The sequence below is a fragment of the Nomascus leucogenys genome, chromosome 10 (genome assembly GCF_006542625.1).
Source record: "Nomascus leucogenys isolate Asia chromosome 10, Asia_NLE_v1, whole genome shotgun sequence".
NCBI lineage: Eukaryota > Metazoa > Chordata > Mammalia > Primates > Hylobatidae > Nomascus > Nomascus leucogenys.
In genome coordinates this window covers 64,444,493-64,465,711 of record NC_044390.1, presented here as the reverse complement: position 1 = coordinate 64,465,711, position 21,219 = coordinate 64,444,493, and the positions used below count along the sequence as shown (strand labels likewise).

Below are 21,219 nucleotides of genomic sequence, written 5' to 3'. Positions count from 1 at the left end.
CACTCCAAGTCCACCTCAGCAATAAGCCGCCAGGGGCCGCATGCGCGGGTTTGAGGGGCAGGCACTCTGGGAAGGGGGCTGGCACCTCCCAGGGGTCGGGCTGGCCTTTAAGGTCTCCAGCCTTCCCATCCTTCACCCCAGGAGGACAACCAACCCTGTGTGTTGATTAGGAGAAAACAAACCAGAAACTAGAAACAGTGTAGGGGAAGGAGGAACAGTTACCCAAGCCCCAAATCAGAGTTGAGCTCAGATGGTGGGAGGGCGCGGCGGGCTTCGGACCTGCTCCCTCAGCCTTTAGGAGAATCCCTCTGGTGAATTTCACCCTCTCATCCGCCCCTTCCCCCAGGGACCTGCTCGCCTCTATTCTTGCTGCATGGACTCAGACCTCCTATTCCAGAATTCCTGGGATGATCTGGCCCTAGCACACGAAATTCCCCAACTATCCCCCTCCATTCCCAGGACATGAGACCTGCACCCAGAATTCTGAGACTGACCCTGGCACCCCACATCTCCCAATCCCCACACACTCCTGCGACTTAACCTCTGCACACAGAGGCTCCCCGCCCCGCCCTCCCTCCCCACTCCCGCCACCCCAAACACCCCCACCAAATTCCCTGAACTGCATCCCAGCACTTCTCAAACCTCCAAGACTTGACCCAGCTCTTTTCAGCTCAAATTCAGCCTTTGGGATGCTCCAAATCCTTCCCACAACTGACATTTCCTGGACACCCCCAAATCCTCAGGCCTGTTCCCCACCCACATCCCCAAAGCCCTAACAGACTCGTCCAGCCCAGGTTCCCTTAATGCTAGAACTTCCAAGATAGGCGCAACCTATCTGCACTTCCAGGGAACCAGACCCTCCCCAAGCACCCTCTTTGTCTTATGCCTAACCCTGAGTCCCTCCCCTGAGATGGTGCCCCAAAGGTACCCTCTTCACAGACACCAGTGTTTCCCAGAGGGTTGTATTTGTACCTTTGGTGGTGTGCTAAGGTTTGAGGCAGTATGAGGACAAACACTTGTTTTAAAAGTTTTGTCTCTAATACGCATTTTGTACAGAAGCCGGTAAGTGCAGGCATCGCGGCTTGGCTAGGACACGGTTTATTTAGGTTAAGAGTGTTTCCATTTAAAGTAGTCCACAAATGATCACAGAGGCTGTTCCCGAAGGGAGGGACACTGGAATATCAGAAGATTGGGAACCGACAACACCCAACTCGGCTGGGATCCCAGCCCCCCTTCCCCAGCGGTCCTCACCGCGTCACGCTCGCGGGTGGAAAATCATTTCCCACCTCCAATCCTGGCTCAAGGATGCGCTACCTCCCCCAAGCCCAGAGACCACACCGGTCCCAGACTCTTTAGCGGACCCCCCTTTTGGAGCCGGGGTCCCACGGAATTAGCCACCTCCCTCCCTCTGCTCCCACGGCCTCAGGAACCCCCCACCCGAGGGTGGATGGGGGGCGTCACTGAGCACGATTCTCGATGCAACGATTCCTATGCAAGGGGCATTTTGAGTCCCCCCCATCCTTCCCTCGGACCCTAAACCCTGGTGAATCAGGGGTCAGGGGTGGGGCGGGTTTTGGTGGGGGCGGGGCAAAGGGCTAGGGGCTCAAGACACCAGGGGACGGGGTGGGGACTGGTTATATTGCCAAAGGGTTCAACTTCTTTAACAAGCCCCCCCGTTTCCCCTGACCTTCACGAAAGCCGAAGGGGGCGGGGAAAGGGGGTGAGGGTCTTTTCCAAAGGGTACTGACCTCTTCCCAACGTCTCCCTCTGCTCGCCAATCCGCCACACGTACCCAGCTTTTTAGTTCAGCTTTTCAAAATAACCACAATCATGATAAACTTCTACAAAACGTGATTCTCCTCCCCTCCCACCCCATCCCCCAAGTCAACAGTGTGGGATTCGGGGAGGGAGAGAGCGAGCTAAAGGGACTCTTTCCAAGTCCCGGCTCCCCCTTTTCCCCCCTGCCGCCAGGGTGCCTGCACCTACACGCATGCGCTGCATGACGCGCCCCCCACACGCATGTCGCGCCCCTCCTGCGCTCCGGGAACGCACGGACACGGGCCAGGGGGCGGGGCGATTGGGGAGGAATGAATGGCGGGGGGTTTTCCTGAGCTCCGCGGCTCACCCTCCCCAACACACACACACACACTCACACACACACACACCACACACACACACACACACACAGCAATAAGTTTCTCTCACTCAAATGTGGGCGGGGCGGGCCTAGCCTGTCGCTGGTGGGGGGAGTGGCGAGGGGGCGCTCTCAGGGATGGGGGCGGGGTTCGGAGACAGTGTGGGGAGGGGAGGTCTGCAAATCGTCCAACTCTGGTGCTAATGGCGGGTATTCTCAGCCCACCCGCAGGGCAGGGAGGGAGGGGTCGGCGTGGCCCCTTCCCCAAGCCTCCCCCACGCCCACCCTGGGTGCATGAACCGCCCAATGCAGAAGCTGCCGCATGTCACCCCCCTCTCCCCAAAGAAAAAGTGTCATGCCCCCTTCCCACCCACCCTCACTCCCCACCAAAATAAAGGTTTCCTTTTAAAAATTGCCTCCTGTGTGCCTGCTAGGAAAGTCTCCTGATTGCGGCTGGGGCGCACAGAGGGATTGGGACTTCTAGAGTGGGGCCCTATTGCTGGGCACAGTGGCTCAGGCCAGTAATCCAAGCACTTTGGGAGGCCAAGGACGCAGGAAGATCGCTTGAGGCCAGGAGTTCAAGACCAGGCTGGGCAACACAAGAGAGACCCTGTCTTTACAAAAAATAAAATAAAATTAGCCAGGTGTGGTGGCGTCTGTAGTCCCAGCTACTCCAGAGGCTGAGGTGAGAGGATCGCTTGAGCCTGGGAAGTCGAGGCTGCAGTGAGCTGTGATTGTGCCACTGTACTCCAGCCTGGGTGACAGAGTGAGACCCTTTCTCAATTTTTTAAAAAAGGGGAGGATGGGCTTTGGTGATCCTGACATCCGCTCCATGGCTTGCACCTTATTTAAGGCAAGCACCTGCCTCAGTTTCCCTGATGGTAAAAATGGGGATCAACACCTCTAACTGAAAATCCACTGAGGACTCAGTCTGAGGAACGTGAGCCCCCCACGAGGGTGCCTAGTTCCCACAAGAGGGATAGACCTGGGTCCCCAGGGTGGGGTCAGGGGCTGAGGGCTCAGACTATATGTGCTGACTCTGAGGCCAGACTGTCTGGGTTCAAACTGTTTCAACTTCTTAGTAGCTGTGTGTCCTTGGGCAAGTCACTCAGCCTCTCTGAGCCTGTTTCCACCACTCTAAAAGGGTGGGAGGGGCGTCATTTAGTTTTTCAGCAAATATTGAGTGAATGCCTGCTGTGTGCCAGACACTGTTCTAGGCACTGGAGTGCAATGAAATCTCTACCTGTAGTGCTGTGCTAAGGGTTAAGATAAACTGTGTGCTTAGCACAGCACCCAGCACAAACGACCACAGCTGTCTTTTTGTTTTGTTTTGCTTTTGGGACAGGATCTCACTCTTCACCCATGCTACAGTGCAGTGACGCAATCATAGCTCACTGCAGCCTTCACCCCCTGGGCTCAAGTGATCCTCCCACCTCAGCCTCCCGAAGTGCTGGGATCACAGGTATGAGCCACTGCAGCAGGCCTGTCATTTATTTTGCAAACACTTAAGAGTTGGCTCGAGTGCAACACCCCTTCTAGCACTCACTGGGGGCGTGGAGTGAGGGATGCTGCTGCTCTGAGACTGTTCCTTCATCTGTATAGTGGAGGGAATATTTCCATTATACACTGGAGTGAGGAGGAAAGGAGTTACGAAGCGCCTGATCCACAGGATGCCCGTTGTATACCCACGCAGCTGTGATTCTAACCAGCAGGCTGCCTGACCTGCTGCCCTAGCAGGCTGAAGCAGCCTGTGCCCATCCTGCCCCATCAGAGACCCCCTGCAGGAACACACACAGCCACACAGATGGTCCAGTCGGGTTGGAGTTTATTTCTGCCAGAGCCTGGGAGGGTAAAGGACACTCCTTTAGTCCCAGAGGGAGCCTCCGAACCCTCAGAGCAACCAGAAGGGAGGGCAGAGCATGGGCAGCAGCAGGAGTGAGAGAGGTCCCCTTGTCCTGCCCCTTTGCAAGGGTTCAAGGCTGGTGGAGGCGTGGGGCTTCTGTCGCTCAGGGGTTCAGGGGTGGACGCAGAAATGGGGGAAGGAGAGTGGCTACGTAGAGAGGGAAAGCGAGATTCCTAAAAAGATGCACAGAGAGACCCTCAGAGAGGCCAAGAGAGACAGTGAGAGGGTAGGGAAGGAGAGGGAGGAGAGAGAGAGAGAGAGAGAGAGAGAGAGAGAGAGAGAGAAGCAGAGGGAATGGGCTGCACTGGCTGAGGACGGTGGAGGAGCCATATCACTCCCTTCCTAATATCTACAGATCAATAATGAGGGAAGAAAGGAGGACAGGGAGCTGATGAGAACACAGCTCCCAACTGTACCCAGTCCCCCCACAAGTAAGGTAGCTCCAGTCCTTGCCTCCCTGCCTGTCCCGCTCCTCTGTGTTTAGGGGTCATCCTTTGATGGGAGGTTGCAGGGGGCCCAGGTGGGGGTGATAAATGCCAGAGTGCTGCACCATTTCCAAAGGGCAGGAAGTCAGAGGGTGGGGTTCCTGGGACAGGGTCCCGTGGGGTCCAGGGAGGAAGGGGGCTGGGCCCCATCTGTTAGTGCATCTGGGGACAGGGTAGGGTCACTGGGGGTGGGCTGGTGGGGACCCCTCAGGCTCCGGGGATGGCCCAGACCCAGGCTCTGCTTCCTCTGCCTCCTCGTCGGATGCCACGCCCTCCTCTAGTCGGAAGACCTGCCGCACCGTGCGGGTGGTGAAGGTGAGGGGGCCGCGTCTGTGGGGAGGAGAGACCAGGATACAGAGATGAAATGAGGGGAGGGGAAGAGAGGAGAAAGAGGGAGGCGGAGAGAGAGAGAGAGAGAGATGGGGGAGAGGAGAGAGAGATGGAGAGAGAGAGATAGGGAGAGAGAGAACAAAATAAGGGGGAAGAGAGGGATGAGATCAAGAGAAATGGAGGGAGACGAGGAGAAGCAATGGGGGGCAGAGAGATGAAGGACACACAGAGAGGAGGAAAGGAGAGAAAGGTGGTGGTGCACGGTGGGAAAGGAGGGCACAGAGATGAGACAGGGAGAAATGGGTGTGGGAAGAAAGAAGTTACCTGGATCTGGCTCTCCCGCAACACAGCCGCTGTTCCCACAGCCCCACACCCCCGTGGATCCCATTTCCCCCTGCTGTTGCCCCTGGCATGGCCTGGCGTCCCTGGGGTTTATGGAGTGAGGGTGCTGCCCACCCGTCAGGCCTGCAGGTGGGATGACCATACCGGAGCCGGTTCCTCAGTGTGGTCACTTCACGGTTCATGGACTCGGCCGACTCTGTGACATCTTCCAGCTCACGCTGCAGCCTCCGGCGGCCGGCCTGAGCCCGGGATGCCTCCTCCTCGGCCTCCTCCAGCTGCCGCTTCAGCTGCTTGACTCGAAGGTTTCCCTTCTCCAGCTTGATGGAAGCAGGGGCACTGGGTTATATCTCCAGGTCCTGTCATCACTCCCTCCCTCCCCAACAGCCCACTACTGCCCCATCCCTACTGCCCCCTGACTCTCTCTACCCCATCCTCTGCTCTGTTTAGGCCTTGTTCTTTTCCCTAAATCCCTCATGCCAGCCTCTACCCTGACCTCCAGTCTCTCCCCTTCAGGTTGTCTCCTACAAAGCCTCAGAAAGGTCTTCCTATACCCAGAGCTGACCCAGACCCTCCTGCTCACAATCCTTTCATGGCTCCCCAGTACCCCTGGGACAAGGTTCCAGCCCCTCAGCCTGGCATTCCAGGCCCCACAGAGTCTTTTTCTTGTCCAGTTCTCTCTTCCCATAAACCCACTGTCCAGACCAACTTCACTGAGATCCTCCCCAGACCCTACCACCTCTCTCTTCAGGGAGGGAACATACATGATCTGACCTCATTTCTTATCATTCAACCTTCCTACCCCACATTTTCTGGAGTCAATGAGCTCCCATCACAAGAAGCAACTTGCAGGTGCTGGAATGGAAGTGAGTGCAGATACCATCCTGGCACTTGGCACACCAGCAGAGGGTTGGAATCAATGACTGTGCAATTTATAAATTCTGGCATCTAGGAAGGGCCCTTGTAGGGAGCGGAGGCAGCCAAAGTGAGGGAAGAAGTTAAACTCTACCAAGAAGCTAGACCAGGACTAAAATAACAGATGTTTATCTAGACCATACTGATCTGCTTTTTGTTCTGAACTCACCAAACGTATTTCTATTATTCAAGCCTTTATACTTGCTGTTCCCTCTGACTGGCTCTTTTTCACCCTTCAGGTATCAATTTAAATGTCACCTTCTCAAAGAGTTCTTCCTGATCTCCCAACCTGAAGAGCATTCCCCAATGCTCTGTGTCTTCCTCTCTCTTCACTTTTTTTCTTCATAGCCCTTGTCACAATCCGTAATTATCTGCTTGTTTACAGGTTTATTATGTCTCATCCTATGCAGAAAATGTGAGCTCCATGAGGGCAGGGACTTCCTCTGTTTCGTTCACATCCATATCCCTAATGCCTACCACAGTGTCTGGCACATAGCAGGTGCTCAATAATTGTTTGTGGAATGAATGGCGACTAAAGCATAGCTGAGCTTTTAAGGGCAGAGGGACTGTGTCCAGACAGACCTGGGATCTGATCTAGGCTCTATCTCTGTGACTCTGATGCAAAATATATCCCCTTAACGTTTCAGTTTCCTCATCTATCTCTGTGACTCTGATGCAAAATATATCCTCTTAAAGTTTCAGTTTCTTCATCTGTGAAATGGGACTAGTGAGGAAATGCAAATATGTATTTTTTAAAAAGCAGTTGCTTATGACACAGTAACTGCTCAGTAAGTAATCAAGAACACACACTCTGGGGCTAGAGTGCTGAGGTTTGAATACTGACCCCACCTCTTACCAGCTAAATAATTTTGAGCAAGTTACTTCACCTTTCTGTACCTCAGTTTCCTCACATAAATAAGAAGGTAAATAATAGCACCTTCCTTCTACCATTCTGATAAGAATTAAACACACTAAATGTTATGTCTTTAGCACAGTTCCTGGTACATAGAAAGCACTTAATAAACATTATCTTTCGTTATTTTAGTCCTGGTCTAGCTTCTGGGTAGGGTTTAACTTCTTCCCTTGCCCTGGCTGCCTCAGCTCCCTACAGGGCCCTTTCTAGATGCCAGCATTTATGAATTGCAAACTCACTGATTCCAACCCTCTGCTGATGTGCCAAGTGCCAAGACGGTATCTGCACTCACTTCCAGTCCAGCACCTGCAAGTTGCTTCTTGTGATGGGAGCTCATTGCCTCTGGAGATGGCCTGTGCAATTTCTCAGTCAGCGGTCACACTCTCCACTGCTCCCTAACGATGTCAGCTGCTTACCTGATCCCGGAGCTGGTCAGCCACCCTCCGCTCCTCCTCCACCTGGAGCACCACCTCTTTAAGCCGCTTCTCAGCTCTGCGCACCAGCTTTCCAGAGAGGATGCGCTCTCTGAAGAGAGGGATGAGGAGGAGTCTCAGTAAAGGGGCTCAGCCTCGGATCTTGTCCCCACGGACTCATGCAGTGGCTGTCGTCTTGTTCTTGGATTGGCTTCTTCCCTCTTTCCTAACCCCTAACTGGTTCCCACGGTTTACTGAGGCCAAACACTGACATGCAGGCTCCCTTCTCCTCGGCATCCATGTCCTTGGCTTCTACTAGGACACCTCACATACCTGTTTCCTATGATGTTGTGAGTTATAATAAGTATATGTTTGGTCCCATTCAGTTTCCAAAGAGGATCATTTACAAACTACAGTTTACTCTTTGGGCCCATTCATTTTCCCCTGAAAATCATTTACTATCTCTCACAATTGAATACATCCTTTTTGTCCCTCTCCCCTATAAAGAAGATACTTAAGCCTCAACCATCTGGCCCTGTATAAAAAGTCTTATATTTTGTATGGCTCCTGTGTTCATGCACATTAATATATTTGTATGCCTTTTATTTTGTTAATCGATTTATTGTCAGTTTATTTCAGCAGACTTGAATCTTCAGAGAGGGAGGGAACACTGTTTTTGCCCTTACACCTGTCCTCTCCTGCATGGACCATCACATCTGGGGTGACGTCCATGTGATGGGACCTCTAGCAATCGGGATTGCTTGACAGCCACACTGGACACAACAGCCCCAGATGTGCTGAGAGGAAGGCACAGGGCTGAGGGCAAGTGGGAAGGCACTAAGCAGTGGAAAAGGATGCAAGGAGAGAGACTTCTTTTTTTTTTTTTTTTTTTTTTTTGAGACGGAGTCTCGCTCTGTCGCCCAGGCTGGAGTGCAGTGGCGCAATCTCAGCTCACTGCAAGCTCTGCCTCCCGGGTTCACGCCATTCTCCTGCCTCAGCCTCTCTGAGTAGCTGGGACTACAGGCGCCTGCCACCACGCCCGGCTAATTTTTTGTATTTTTAGTAGAGACGGGGTTTCACCGTGGTCTCGATCTCCTGACCTCGTGATCCGCCCGCCTCGGCCTCCCAAAGTGCTGGGATTACAAGCGTGAGCCACCGCACCCGGCCTTCTTCTTTTTTTTGAGATGGAGTTTCACTCTTGTTGCCCAGGCTGGGGTGCAATGGCGCAATCTCCAGCTCACTGTAACCTCCACCTCCTGGGTTCAAGCAATTCTCCTGCCTCAGCCTCCCGAGTAGCAGGGATTACAGGTATGTGCCACCACACCCGGTTAATTTTGTATTTTTAGTAGAGATGGGGTTTCTCCATGTTGGTCAGGGTGGTCTTGAACTCCCGACCTCAGGTGATCCGCCTGCCTTGGCCTCCCAAAGTGCTGGAATTACAGGCATGAGCCACCGCGCCCGGCTGAGATTTCTTCAGCTAAGAATCATCTGGTCATTCTTTGCTCCCAGGGTGACTTTATTATTATTCTGAGAAAGGGCCTTGCTCTGTTGCCCAGACAGGAGTGCAATGGTGTGATCATGGCTCACTGCAGCCTCAATGTCCTGGGCTCAAGCGATCCTCCCACCTCAGTGTTCCGAGTAGCTAGGACTACAGGTGTGTGCCATCATGCTGGGCTAATTTTTAATTTTTATTTTTGTAGAGATGGGGTCTCAGCATGTTGTCCAGGCTGGTCTTGAACTCCTGGGTTCAAGTGATCCTCCTGCCTCAGCCTCCCACAGTGTGGGGATTACAGTTATGAGCCATTGCACCTGGTGCAGGGTGACTTTAAGCGACTCATGTACTCCCTCAGAACCTCAGTTTCCTCATTTGTATAATGGAGCAGGGGTCCCCATAGACCTCAAGCTACAGTTCCCATGAGCCCTGGGGCCCCTGGGTAACCCTGTGGACTGAGAACCACTTCTCTCATGAAGCTCTGGGGCCGTTTCCTTCTGCCTGTCCCTGAGGCCTCTCACTCTCATCATGTTCCACAATGAATTTAGCATCTTCCCCTAAAAACCCAATATTCCCTCAGTCACCAGGCCTTAGCTCCAAACAGTGTCTTCTTCCCCTGCCACCACCCATAGCCTCAGCTTCATTCCTTCTGCCTCCTGATTTCTCTTCTTCGTCCTCTCTTGTTCACAGCCCCAGCACCAGTTCAGGCCTCATCTTGTTCTGCTTGGACCATCACTCCAGACTCCTTCCAAACCTCCCAGCTTCCAGTCTCTCTCCTCTGATCCATTCCCACCTCAGCCCCAGAGAGATCTTTCTATACCTAGAGCTGGCCATGTCCCTCCCCAGCCCACAGCCCTCCCATGGCTCCCAGTCCCCCCCAGGGCTCCCCAATGCCCACAGAACACAGTTCCTTGGCCCAGTATTCAAGGCTCTGCGTGCTTCAAGCCTCATTTACCTTCCTGTCTCCCTGATCCCTCTCCTGGGTCCCAGACTCTCAGAACCAACCGCACTCGTCCTCCAAATGCCCTGATGTCTCCCCGACTTTCCCACAGAGCTGCCAACTGACTTGGGACTCTAAGCCCTGGAAACCCCATTCTTGTCAGCTCCAGCTCAAGTGCTTCCTCCTCTGGAAACCCTTCCCAAACCACTACATCTCAAGGCATTCCAGCTTCTTCTTCACCTGTGTCCCTTCAGCCCTTCTAGTTCACAGGCCTTCATTGCCATGTCCAGCTCATGAGTCTTTCACCTTGGGGAATCCCACCACACGTGGTATTGGACGTACCATGGAGGTAATTAGACATACTTCCGTGGCATGTCTGATTTTTTCAGTGACCAGCACGTGGGAAGGTAAACAGTACACTCCTCTTTTTTTTGGAGTCGGAGTCTTGCTCTGTTGCCCAGGCTAGAGCACAGTGGTGTGATCTCGGCTCACTGCAACCTCCACTTCCCAGGTTCCAGTGCTTCTCCTACCTCAGCCTCCTGAGTAGCTGGGATTACAGGCGTCCATTACTACTCCTGGCTAATTTTTGTATTTTTGGTAGAGACGGGGTTTCATCATGTTGGCTAGGTTGGTCTTGAATTCCTGATCTCAAGTGATCTGCCCGCCTTGGCCTCCCAAAGTGCTGGGATTACAGGCGTGAGCCACTGTGCCTGGCTGTGTTTTTTTTTTTTTTTAGAGACAAGGTCTTGCCGTTGCTCAGGCTGGAGTGCAGTGTTGTGATCACAGCTCGCTATAGCCTCAGACTCCTGGGCTTGAGCCATCTTCTTATCTCAGGCTCTTGAGCAGCTGGAACTACAGGCACGCGCTAACACACCTGGCTTTTTTTTTTTTTTTTTTTTTTTTTAGAGATGAGGTCTTGCTATGTTGCCCAGACTGGTCTGAAAACTCCTGGCCTCAAGGGATCCTCCCGCTTCTGCCTCCCAAAGTGCTGGGATTACAGGCGTGAGCCACCATGCCAGGCCAGCAGTCATTACTATGATGATGTCTTTTGGATGTTTCTAAACCACGTGTTTGTAACACAGCCTCCTTCCTCTCACTGACCAGCATGTGGAGGTCACCTTTCTCCCGTGGCCTCTGCTGTCACCTACCTGGTCTCTTGCTCTAGCTGCTCCTCAGCCTGGGCCAACTTAGACTCAAGGGCAGCAATGGTCATCTTGTGGCGGGCACGGGCCCCAGCATCCTCCTCACCCAGGCGTCCCCGTAGCTCCTGGATCTGCCGTTCTAGCTGCTGCCGCCCGCTCTCTGCCTTGGCTGAGAAACTGCGCTCAGCTGACAGCTCTGTGGTCAGTGACTCTACCTGCAGCAGGAGGGGAAGGAAGGATGTCGTGGTGGAGTCTCAAAGGGAAGGTGGTAGGTACATCCAGGCACCTCCAAGAATTAAGTGCACTGATGATTGTCACACACATAGCACAGAGCCTGAAACATACTAAATACTCAACAAATGTTAGCTTGTATTTTATTGACTTATCACCCACAGCACTGCCAGCCCTGGGTCTTAACATTTTGGATAGTTTTCTGCTTACTTTAATTAAGTCCATGAGACCATCACAAACTTGTTTAAATGTCATAAATTCTACTTCTGACTGTGAGTGAGTCTATTCCAAGGGTAATCACACTTTTGTTTGCACCAGGATCATCTGGGGGAGCTTGTGAAAAAAAATGCAGACCTCTGGGTCTCACCCTTCAGAGTTTCTGACTCAGCAAGACCAAAGTGGCAGGCCGGGCACGGTGGCTCACGCTTGTAATCCCAGCACTTGGGAGGCCGAGGCGGGCGGATCACGAGGTCAGGAGATCGAGACCATGGTGAAACCCCGTCTCTACTAAAAATACAAAAATTAGCGGGCGTGTGGCAGGCGCCTGTAGTCCAGCTACTCGGAGAGGCTGGGCAGGAGAATGGCTGCCGGGAGTCTTGCAGTGAGCTAGATCGTGCCACTGCACTCCAGGTGACAGGCGAGATCGTTCAAGACAGTGGGGGAAGCTTATAAAGGATCAGGTGGCAGATTATATGCAGGAGCATTTTGAGAAACACGGCCTCAATAAACAGTAGGTGCTACGTGGAAAATGTGTAAACACACCCCTAATAATAGTTCCCGTTTATTTATTCAGCTCGTACTCCGAGCGAGGCCTTCTGCTGGGGACACGGAAGTGAGTCAGACCCAGTCTGATTCATACTTTATTTCACCCTCACAGGGACACAATGACTGGGTAATTAGCATATTCTCCTTTGTGTGTGTGTGTGTGTTTTTTTAACTTAAAAAAATTCTTTTTGAGACAGAGTTTTGCTCTGTTGCCCAGGCTGGAGCGCAGCTGTTACCCAGCTGGTGAAATCCCAGCTCACGGCAGCCTCACCCTCTCAAGCTTAAGTAATCCTCCCACTTCAGCCTCCTGAGTAGCTGAGATCACAGGCATACACCATCATCCCTGCTAATTTTTTTATTTTTTTATTTTATTTTATGTTATTTTATTTATTCATTTTTTTAATTTTATTTTGAGACCATGTCTTGCTCTGTTGCCCAGGCTGGAGGGTAGTGGCACGATCTCAGCTCACTGCAACCTCTGCCTCCCAGGTTCAAGCGATTCTCCTGCCTCAGCCTCTTGAGTAGCTGGAATTACAGTTGCCTGCCACCACATCTGGCTAATTTTTGTATTTTTTGTAGAGATGGGGGTTTCTCTGTGTTGGCCAGGCTGGTCTCGAACTCCTGACCTCAAGTGATCCACCCACCTCGGCCTCCCAAAGTGCTGGCATTATAGGTGTGAGCCACCACGCCTGGCCTCAAATGTGAAATAAAATGGTGATACAGAGAGCCAAACATTAATCAAATAAAAAAAATCAGTAATAAATATTCTGCTAGTTTTATTAGCACAGTAATTCTCAACCAAGAACATTATGGGAGTGTTCCTGATTATTCCAGCAGCTGGAGATGAGAACCCTTTCGGCCCCATGCCCCTGCTGCTTCATGTCTCTGAACATGGATGTGTGCGGGTGTCATCCCGCACAGGCGTCATGAGTTAACAAAAGGCAAACATCACTGTCAGTAGCACCTTGGTCAAGAAAGAACTTTGCCCTTCTAGAAGCCCTTTCATGCACTCATCCTAATGACAACCTCTTCCTTCTCTCCAAAATAGCATGTTATCCTGACTTCTCAGGTCCTCACTTCCTTGTATGTCTTTAGTTTTATTACACACAGATGCATCCCTAGATCCTATAGTTGAATCCTACCCATTTAAAAAAGTAGATGTATGTGGGTTTTTGTTGTTGTTGTTGTTGTTTGTTTGTTTTGAGATGAAGTCTCACTCTGTCGCCCAGGCTGGAGTGTAGTGGCACAATCTCGGCTCACTGCAATCTCTGCCTCTTGGGTTCAAGCGATTTTCCTGCCTTAGCCTCCTGAGTAGCTGGAATTACAGGCACGCACCACCACACCTGGCTAATTTTTGTATTTTTAGTAGAGATGGGGTTTCACCATGTTGGCCAGGCTGGTCTCAAACTCCTGACCTCAAGTGATCGTCCACCTCGGCCTCCCAAAGTGCTGGAATCACAGATGTGAGCCACTGCACCCAGCCTATTTCTTACAATTTATCTGTTGAAGAATCTAGGTTGTTAGACTCATAGAGTTCCTCTTGGTCTGGATTTTTCTGATCACACACTTATGGTCAAATTCAGCATTTATTTATCTCTCCTCTATGTTTCCTGGAAATTGGCAGCTGTGTCCAGGGACTTTATTCTTTCTTTCTTTCTTTTTTTTTTTTTTTTTTTTGAGACAAGGTCTAACTCTTATCCAAACTGGAGTGCAGTGGCACAATTGTAGCTCACTGCAGCGTAAAACTCCTGGGCTCAAGCGATTCTCCGGCCTCAGCCTCCTGACTAGCTGGAACTATAGGTGCACACCATCATGTCCTGATAATTTTGTTGTTGTTGTTGGTAGGGACATGGTTTCACTTTGTTGTCCTGGCTGGTCTTGAACTCTTGGCCTCAAGCAATCTACCTGCTTCAGCTTCCCAAAGTGCTGGGATTACAGGTATGAGCCACTGCACCCAATCTTTCTCTCTTATTTGTGAATTTTTTTTTCTTTTTTTTTTTTTTTCAGATGGAGTCTCACTCTGTCGCCCAGGCTGGAGTGCAGTGGCTCGATCTCGGCTCACTGCAACCTCTGCCTCCTGGGTTCAAGTGATTCTTCTGCCTCACCCTGCCAAGTAGCTGGGACTACAGGCGCCCGCCACCATGCCTGGCTGATTTTTGTATTTTTAGTAGAGACAGGGGTTCACCATATTGGTTGGGCTGATCTTGAACTCCTGACCTCGTGATCTACCAGTCTCGGCCTCCCAAAGTGCTGGGACTACAGGTGTGAGCCACCGCCCTGGCCTTATCTGTGAATTTTCAAGGGAATTTGTACCTGTGATATTGCTTTGTGTATATACTTTGTGTGTGTGTGTGTGTGTGTGTGTGTGTGTGTATGTGTGTGTGTGTGCTGCGTTTTGTCCATGGTTCCTTGATCATAATTTGCATAGCCCTTTTAGAGTAAACAGAACCTCTCTCTCTAACCTCCTCCTGCCCCCTCTTTCACTTGCACAAGGCAGAAACACTAATCTGACTGTGGGTCACAGGACCCTCACTTCAGAGGGGGAAGGAATGCTGCATAGAGAAGCCAGGAAGAATCTGAACAGACAGGCCTTGCTGGGTTTAGATCAGACCCTTTTTGTCCAATCACATTTCTACATGGTTGTTAATCACACCTATCCAGTGACGTCTCCATAAAAGGCCCAAGAGGACAGGGTTTGGGCAGCTTCTGGAAGCTGAGCATGTGCAGTATCTGGAGGGTGGCGCTCCCAGGAGGGCACGGAAGCTCCATGCCCCTCCCCCGTGTCCTGCCCCATGCACCCATGGGGGTCCACTCAGAACCTTGGAATGTGACCTTAGTTGGAAATAGGATCTTTGCAGTTGTAACTGATTAATGTGAGGTTACACTGGATTAGGGTGGGCCTCAAATCTGATATGGCAGTTGTCCTTTTAAGAAGAGATGAGGGCCAGGCAACGGTGGCTCACACCTGTAATCCCAGCACTTTGGGAGGCTGAGGCGGCGGATCACCTAACATCAGGAGTTCGAGACCAGCCTGGCCAACATGATGAAACCCCATCACTACTAAAAATACAAAAAAAATTAGTGAAATGTAGTGGTGGGCACCTGTAATCCGGCTACTCAGGAGGTTGAGGCAGGAGAATTACTTGAACCTGGGAGGTGAAGGTTGCAGTGAGCTAAGATCGGCCCATTGCACTCCAGCCTAGGCAACAAGAGCGAGACTCCGTCTCAAAAAAAAGGAGATGAGACAGAGCCACAAAGATGGGAAAATGCCTTGTACAGTTAGAGCCAGAGATTGCAGTGACACATCTACAGATGAAGAAACAGCAGGGACTGCCAGCACCCACCGGAAGCCAGGGGAGAGGCACGAATAAGAGGAACCAACCCTGCCCACACCTTGATTTCAGACCTCTGTCCTCCAGGACCACGAGAGAATACATTCCTGGCCGGGTACGGCGGCTCACGTCTGTAATTCCAGCACTTTGGGAGGCCGAGGCGGGTGGATCACTTGAGGTCTGGAGTTTGAGAGCAGCCTGGCCAACATGGTGAAACCCCGTCTCTACTAAAAATACAAAGATTAGCCAGGCATGGTGGTGTATGCCTGTAGTCCCAGCTACTTGGGAGGCTGAGGCAAGAGAATCACTTGAATCCAGGAGGCAGAGGTTGCAGTGAGCCGAGATCGCACCACTGCACTCCAGTCTGGGCGACAGAGCAAGACTCCATCTCAAACAAACAAACAAACAAAAAACAACAAAGAGAATACATTCCTGTTGCTTTAAGCCACTGTGTTTGTGGTAATTCGTTATGGTGGCCCTAGGGAACTAACACAGCAACTAATTAATATTTTTTTAAATGTTGCTGTGAACTCATGAATTTAAACAGATTTCAAGGGATTAAATCAGTTGCAATTATTTTCCTCATTGAAGCTCAAGTTGCCCCACTTTGGGCCAGCATGAGGCTCTTCACGCTGACTTCTGCGTGCTCTTGACATAACTATACTATCTTCCCTGCTAATGGGTATCACAAAATGCTCTGGGTTACTCTTGTTCATTGCCTGCTCCAGATCTGGAATCAGCCACTTTGGAAGAAGCTCCAGTTTCTTTTCTTTTATTTTATTTATTTATTTTTTTTTGAGACAGTGTCTCACTCTGTTGCCCAGGCTAGAGTGGAGTGGCACAATTCTGGCTCACTACAACCTCTGCTTCCTGGGTCCAGGCAATCCTCCTACCTCAGCCCTCAGAGTAGCTGGGGCCGCAGGCATGCGCCATCGCACCCAGCTAATTTTATTTTTTGTAGAGACGGGGTCTTACTGTGTTGCTCAGGCTGGTCTCAAACTCCTGGGCTCAAGCAATCCTCCCGCCTCAGCCTTCCAAAGAGCTGGGATTACAGGTGTGAGCCACTGCGCCCAGCCAGCCCCAGTTTCCTTTAGAGGGAAACAGCATTTCCAGATCACAATGTGGACATAGGGATACTCATTGCTACTGGGTTCCCTGTTTCTAGGCCTTTTGGGTGGTCAGAGAGACTGGATCTGTATAAAATATATCACCAATTCATGTGAATATGATGAAGTCAAATTGAGAACTACAGGTTTGCTTAGTTTTGTTTTTAAACTTTTTTTTTTTTTTTTTTTGAGACAAAGTCTTGCTCTGTCACCCAGGCTGGAGTGCAGTGGCACGATCTCAGATCACTGCAACCTCCGCCTCCTGGGTTCAAGCAATTTTCTGCCTCAGCCTCCCGAGTAGCTGGATTACAGGTGCCCGCCACCACACTTGGCTAGTTTTTGTATTTTTAGTAGAGACGGGGTTTCACCATGTTGGCCAGGCTGGTCTTGAACTCCTGACCTCATGATCCACCCACCTCAGCCTCCCAAAGTGCTAGGATTACAGGCATGAGCCACCGTACCTGGCTTAAACTATTTTTTAAACATAGTTTATCACTTTTCTTTTTGAGACAGGGTCTCACTACGTTGCCCAGGCTGGAGTGCAGTGGTGCAATCATGGCTCACTGCAGCTTCGACTCCCTGGGCTCAGGTGATCCTCCCAACTCAGTCTCCTGGGTAGCTGGGACTATAGGTGTGCGCCACCACACCTGGCTAATTTTTAAATTTTGTGTAGGGATGGAGTTTTGCCATGTCATCCAAGCTGGTCTTGAGGTCCTAGGCTAAAAGCAATCCACCAAAAGTGCTGGGATTCCAGGCGTGACCCACTGCGCCCAACTAAATGTAATTTCTTTTCTTTCTCTTTTTATTTCATATATATTTTTTGTAGAGATGGGGTCTCACTATGTTGGCTAGACTGGTCTCAAACACCTGGGCTCAAGCGATCCTTCCATCTTGGCCTCCCAAAGTGCTGGGATTACAGGCATGAGCCACCATACCTGGCCTGTTTTTTTGTTTTTTTTTTTTGTTTTTTTTGTTTTTTCCAGACGGAGTCTCGCTCTGTCGCCCAGGCTGGTGTGCAGTGGTGCAATCTCGGCTCACTGCAAGCTCCGCCTCCCGGGTTCACGCTATTCTCCTGCCTCAGCCTCTCCGAGCTGGGACTACAGGCACCCGCCACCACGCCCAGCTAATTGTTTTTTTTGTATTTTTAGTAGAGACGGGGTTTCACCATGGTCTCGATCTCCTGACCTCGTGATCCGCCCGCCTCGGCCTCCCAAAGTGCTGGAATTACAAGCGTGAGCCACCGCGCCCGGCAGTTTTGTTTTTTTTTGTTTTTTGTTTTGAGATGGAGTCTTGCTCTGTCGCCCAGGCTGGAGTGCAGTGGCGCAATCTCGGCTCACTGCAAGCTCCACCTCCTGGGTTCACACCATTCTCCTGCCTCAGCCTCTCCGAGTAGCTGGGACTACAGGTACCCGCCACCATGCCCGGCCTAATTTTTTGTATTTTTAGTAGAGACGGGGTTTCACTGTGTTAGCCAGGATGGTCTCGATCTCCTGACCTCGTGATCTGCCCGCCTCGGTCTCCCAAAGTGCTGGGATTACAGGCTTGAGCCACCGCACCCGGCCACACCTGGCCTGTTTTTTTAAAAAAAACTTAATCTCTTCTCTAGGACAACTATATCAAGGTTCTTTGGCGCTGAGTACCCGGATGTCAAGGACGTAGTGGATGACGTAGTATCCCATCTTTGATCATTTACTTTATCCCACATTATAAACTCAATGTCTCAGAAAAACAAGGCTAATACTATCACCATCAATTAATTAAAGTAGGTTAAAACTTTTTTGCATATTTTCCCCATTCTCTCCATTTAAAAAGTAGTCTTACTACACATAACTGTTGACCATATAATTATTACCTTTTTTTTTTTTTTGAGACAGGGTCTCACTCTGTCATCCAGTCACCCAGGCTGGAGTGCAGTGACACAGTCATAGCTCACTGCAGCCTCAATCTCCCAGGCTCAAGCGATCCTCCCTCCTCAGCCTCCCAGGTAGTTGGACTACAGGCATGCACCACTGCATGTGGCTAATTTTTAAATATTTTGTAGACAAAATTGGAGAATGAGGAGAATCGCTTGAACCTGGGAGGCAGAGGTTGCAGTGAGCCGAGATCGCACCACTGCACTCCAGCTTGGGCAACAGAGGGAGACTCCATCTCAAAAAAAAAAAATTAGAAAAAAATTAATGAAGAATGCAGACGTTGGTTTGTCCTTGGAAATCCCATCGCTCTGTTGTCTTCTCGGCAAACTCTTACACTTCCTTTAAGATCTCTCAAGGCATCACCTCCACCAGGAAGCCTTCTCTGATGGCCTCTATCCTCCAGGCTAGGTTAGTAGTCCCTTCTAGGTTCCCACAGTGCCTGTGTTTCCTCCATTTTCACTTTATCTCTGTATTGGGATGGTCTGTTTCCACCTTTAGACTAAGATGTGTTTGAGGGCAGAGACTTAGTATTATCCATCTCCAGGTCCCCAGCATAACCCGGAATAGGATCTGGGCCACCAGAATCCTCAGAAAATATTTATAAATAAATACGCAAAGGAAAATATGCTTTTCTCCCTCTGCTGAACTCTAACTTATGCTTTAAAAACCCCAGCCAAATGTCTCTTTTTCCAAATGTTTTCTTGTGACTCCTGCAGAAAGTCTTTTATCTCTCTCTACTGGGCCCAGGAGACTTCCATGATCACACTTGCTGGCCTTTAATGTGACAGCATAGTCCCATGTCCGTTTCCTCCAGGGAACTTCATAGGACAGAAGCCCCACATAATTCATCTTTGGATCCAGCCCGGAAGAAACCCCCAGAAATACAAGTGAATCATGCCTTTCCACCCTTTTAAGAACTCCTATTCAACCTTCAAAACCCAACTCAAATATCCCCTTTCTATATTTGTTGAATAGGAGGACTGAAGATTACCGTCCTAGGTCAGTGGGGATTGAGGCTGGTGGGGGCTGTCAATCGTGCTCACCTGCAGGAGCAGCTTGCGGTAGCGGTCATTGAGCAGCTCCGAGTTGCTCTGCTCCTCCTCCAGCTCTTCCTCCAACTGCCCCAGGCGGCCCTCCAGCTGACGCTTCTCCTCCAGAATGGCTGCCCTAGGGAGACAGGAAGGGGTGGGGATGAGAGGACAGGACGATCAGAGGAGGGTGCCTTGCCTCACACTACAGGACCCTGTGGTTAGCCCCACGCACTTCCCCAGCCTCACATCCCAGGGGCCCCGAGGTTAACCCCTCCCACCTCCCAGCTTCCTGTCCCAGAGCCCAGCCACCTCCAGCCTACCCCATCCTCACCTCCTGCAGATGCAGTGCCTCAGCCTCCAGACCCTTGGGGCACTTACTTGCTAAGGTTGCCATTGGCCACCTCATCTGCCATCTCATCCCGGTCCTGCTGGGCCTGCCGCCGAGCACGGTCCGAGGCGGCCAGTTCCTGTGATGACACAGAGAGGGGCGGCCGGTGGGTGTGAGGAGAAGCAGTCTGGGCACGGGTCTCACCCCTTCTCTGTCCCTCACACCTCAAGTCTCTTGGCTTTTTTCTCATGCTGTCCTTGCGTAACCCTGGAATGAGCTTCAATCGACAGACGTCTCCGAAGTCTGTCTCCTGAGCCCCTGACCTGTGCTCACCTCTTGCAGCCCAACCCCCAGGCCCCTCACCCTCTCCACCTTTTACTGCACACAGGTTCTCCTCTCAAACCTGCCTTCTCCAGGGTCCCCCAATCACCGGGCCAGACCCCCAGTGCTCTCCTCCCCTCCTCCGGCCCCCCTCACCATAGCCTTCTCCCTCCTGCCTTCTGACTGCCTTCTCTGTCCTCTGCATCCCCTCAGCCCTGGTTCAGGGTTCTCTCTCTCTCTCTCAATCTCTCTCTCCCCTCTCCCACTCCCCCTCCCACAGCCTTTGTGCCTCCAATCTCTCCACTCCAGTTCAACTGCTACAGAGCTGACCCTGCCCATCCTCTGTTCTGGATCTTTCCATGGCTCCCTAGTGCCCTAGGACAAAATCCCTGCTCTTAGGCTGGCATTGGAGGCCACATGGTAAGCCCCACCCACCTCCCAAGCCTCACACCCAGGGACCCTGTGGTTAACCCTTCCCTCCTCCCCAGGCTCACACCAAGGGACCCTGTGGTTAGTCCTGCCCACCTCCCCAGCATCACACCCCAGCGGCCCCGAGGTTAGCCTTGCCCACCTCCCCAGCATCACACCCCAGCGGCCCCGAGATTAACCTTGCCCACCTCCCAGCTTCCTGTCCCAGGACCCAGCATACCCCAGCCTACCCCAGCCTCACCTCCTGCAGCCGCAGCACCTCAGCCTCCAGGCCCTTGAGGCGCTTTTCACTTTCCCGATTCTGGGAGAAGATCTCCTCCCGGGAGCTGCGTGTCTCCTCCACCTCCCGCCATAGCTCCTTCATCTGGGCCTGGGTGGAATGGAACAGGTAGATGGGCTCAGCCTGGCCACACAGCACAGGGAACTCCTCCAACCCCTTGCCAGACCGATGGGGGCTCCTCAGCTCCCGTGAACAAGCAGGGAGTTCTCCGAACCCTGCAGACCTGGGCTCCTGTGTGTAAAGCCACTTGCTGTGTGACCTTGGGCCAGCCTCTCCCACTCTGGTCCTCAAGGGAGGAGGTTGACCTGGCTGGGCCTGGAAGGCAGCCAGAAGCCTGATGGAGCCTGGCTTCCAGTTAGATATACATGGGTTTGAATTACAACTTGGCCATTTCCTTGCTGGGTGACCATGAGCCAGCCACTGCCCCTCTCTGAGCCTCAGTTTGCCTACTATTGATTTATTTATTTTATTTCTATT

At 51.6% G+C, this 21,219-nt stretch overlaps 1 protein-coding gene across 7 annotated transcripts in view; it reads right to left on the bottom strand.

Moving 5' to 3' along the window:
- Positions 1–3,942: 3,942 nt before the first annotated feature.
- LOC100589070 (myosin-14) overlaps positions 3,943–21,219 on the bottom strand; it is a 104,061-nt gene continuing 86,784 nt past the window's right edge. For all 7 annotated transcript variants that reach the window (XM_030821120.1, XM_030821123.1, XM_030821124.1 and 4 more), the window contains 7 exons: positions 20,704–20,832; positions 19,763–19,851; positions 19,397–19,520; positions 11,013–11,221; positions 7,436–7,544; positions 5,339–5,511; positions 3,943–4,852 (listed from right to left, as the gene is read on the bottom strand). In XM_030821120.1, coding sequence (XP_030676980.1) covers positions 4,702–4,852; positions 5,339–5,511; positions 7,436–7,544; positions 11,013–11,221; positions 19,397–19,520; positions 19,763–19,851; positions 20,704–20,832 — 984 coding nt within the window. In that variant the 3' untranslated portion in view covers positions 3,943–4,701. The remainder of the gene's footprint in view (positions 4,853–5,338; positions 5,512–7,435; positions 7,545–11,012; positions 11,222–19,396; positions 19,521–19,762; positions 19,852–20,703; positions 20,833–21,219) is intronic.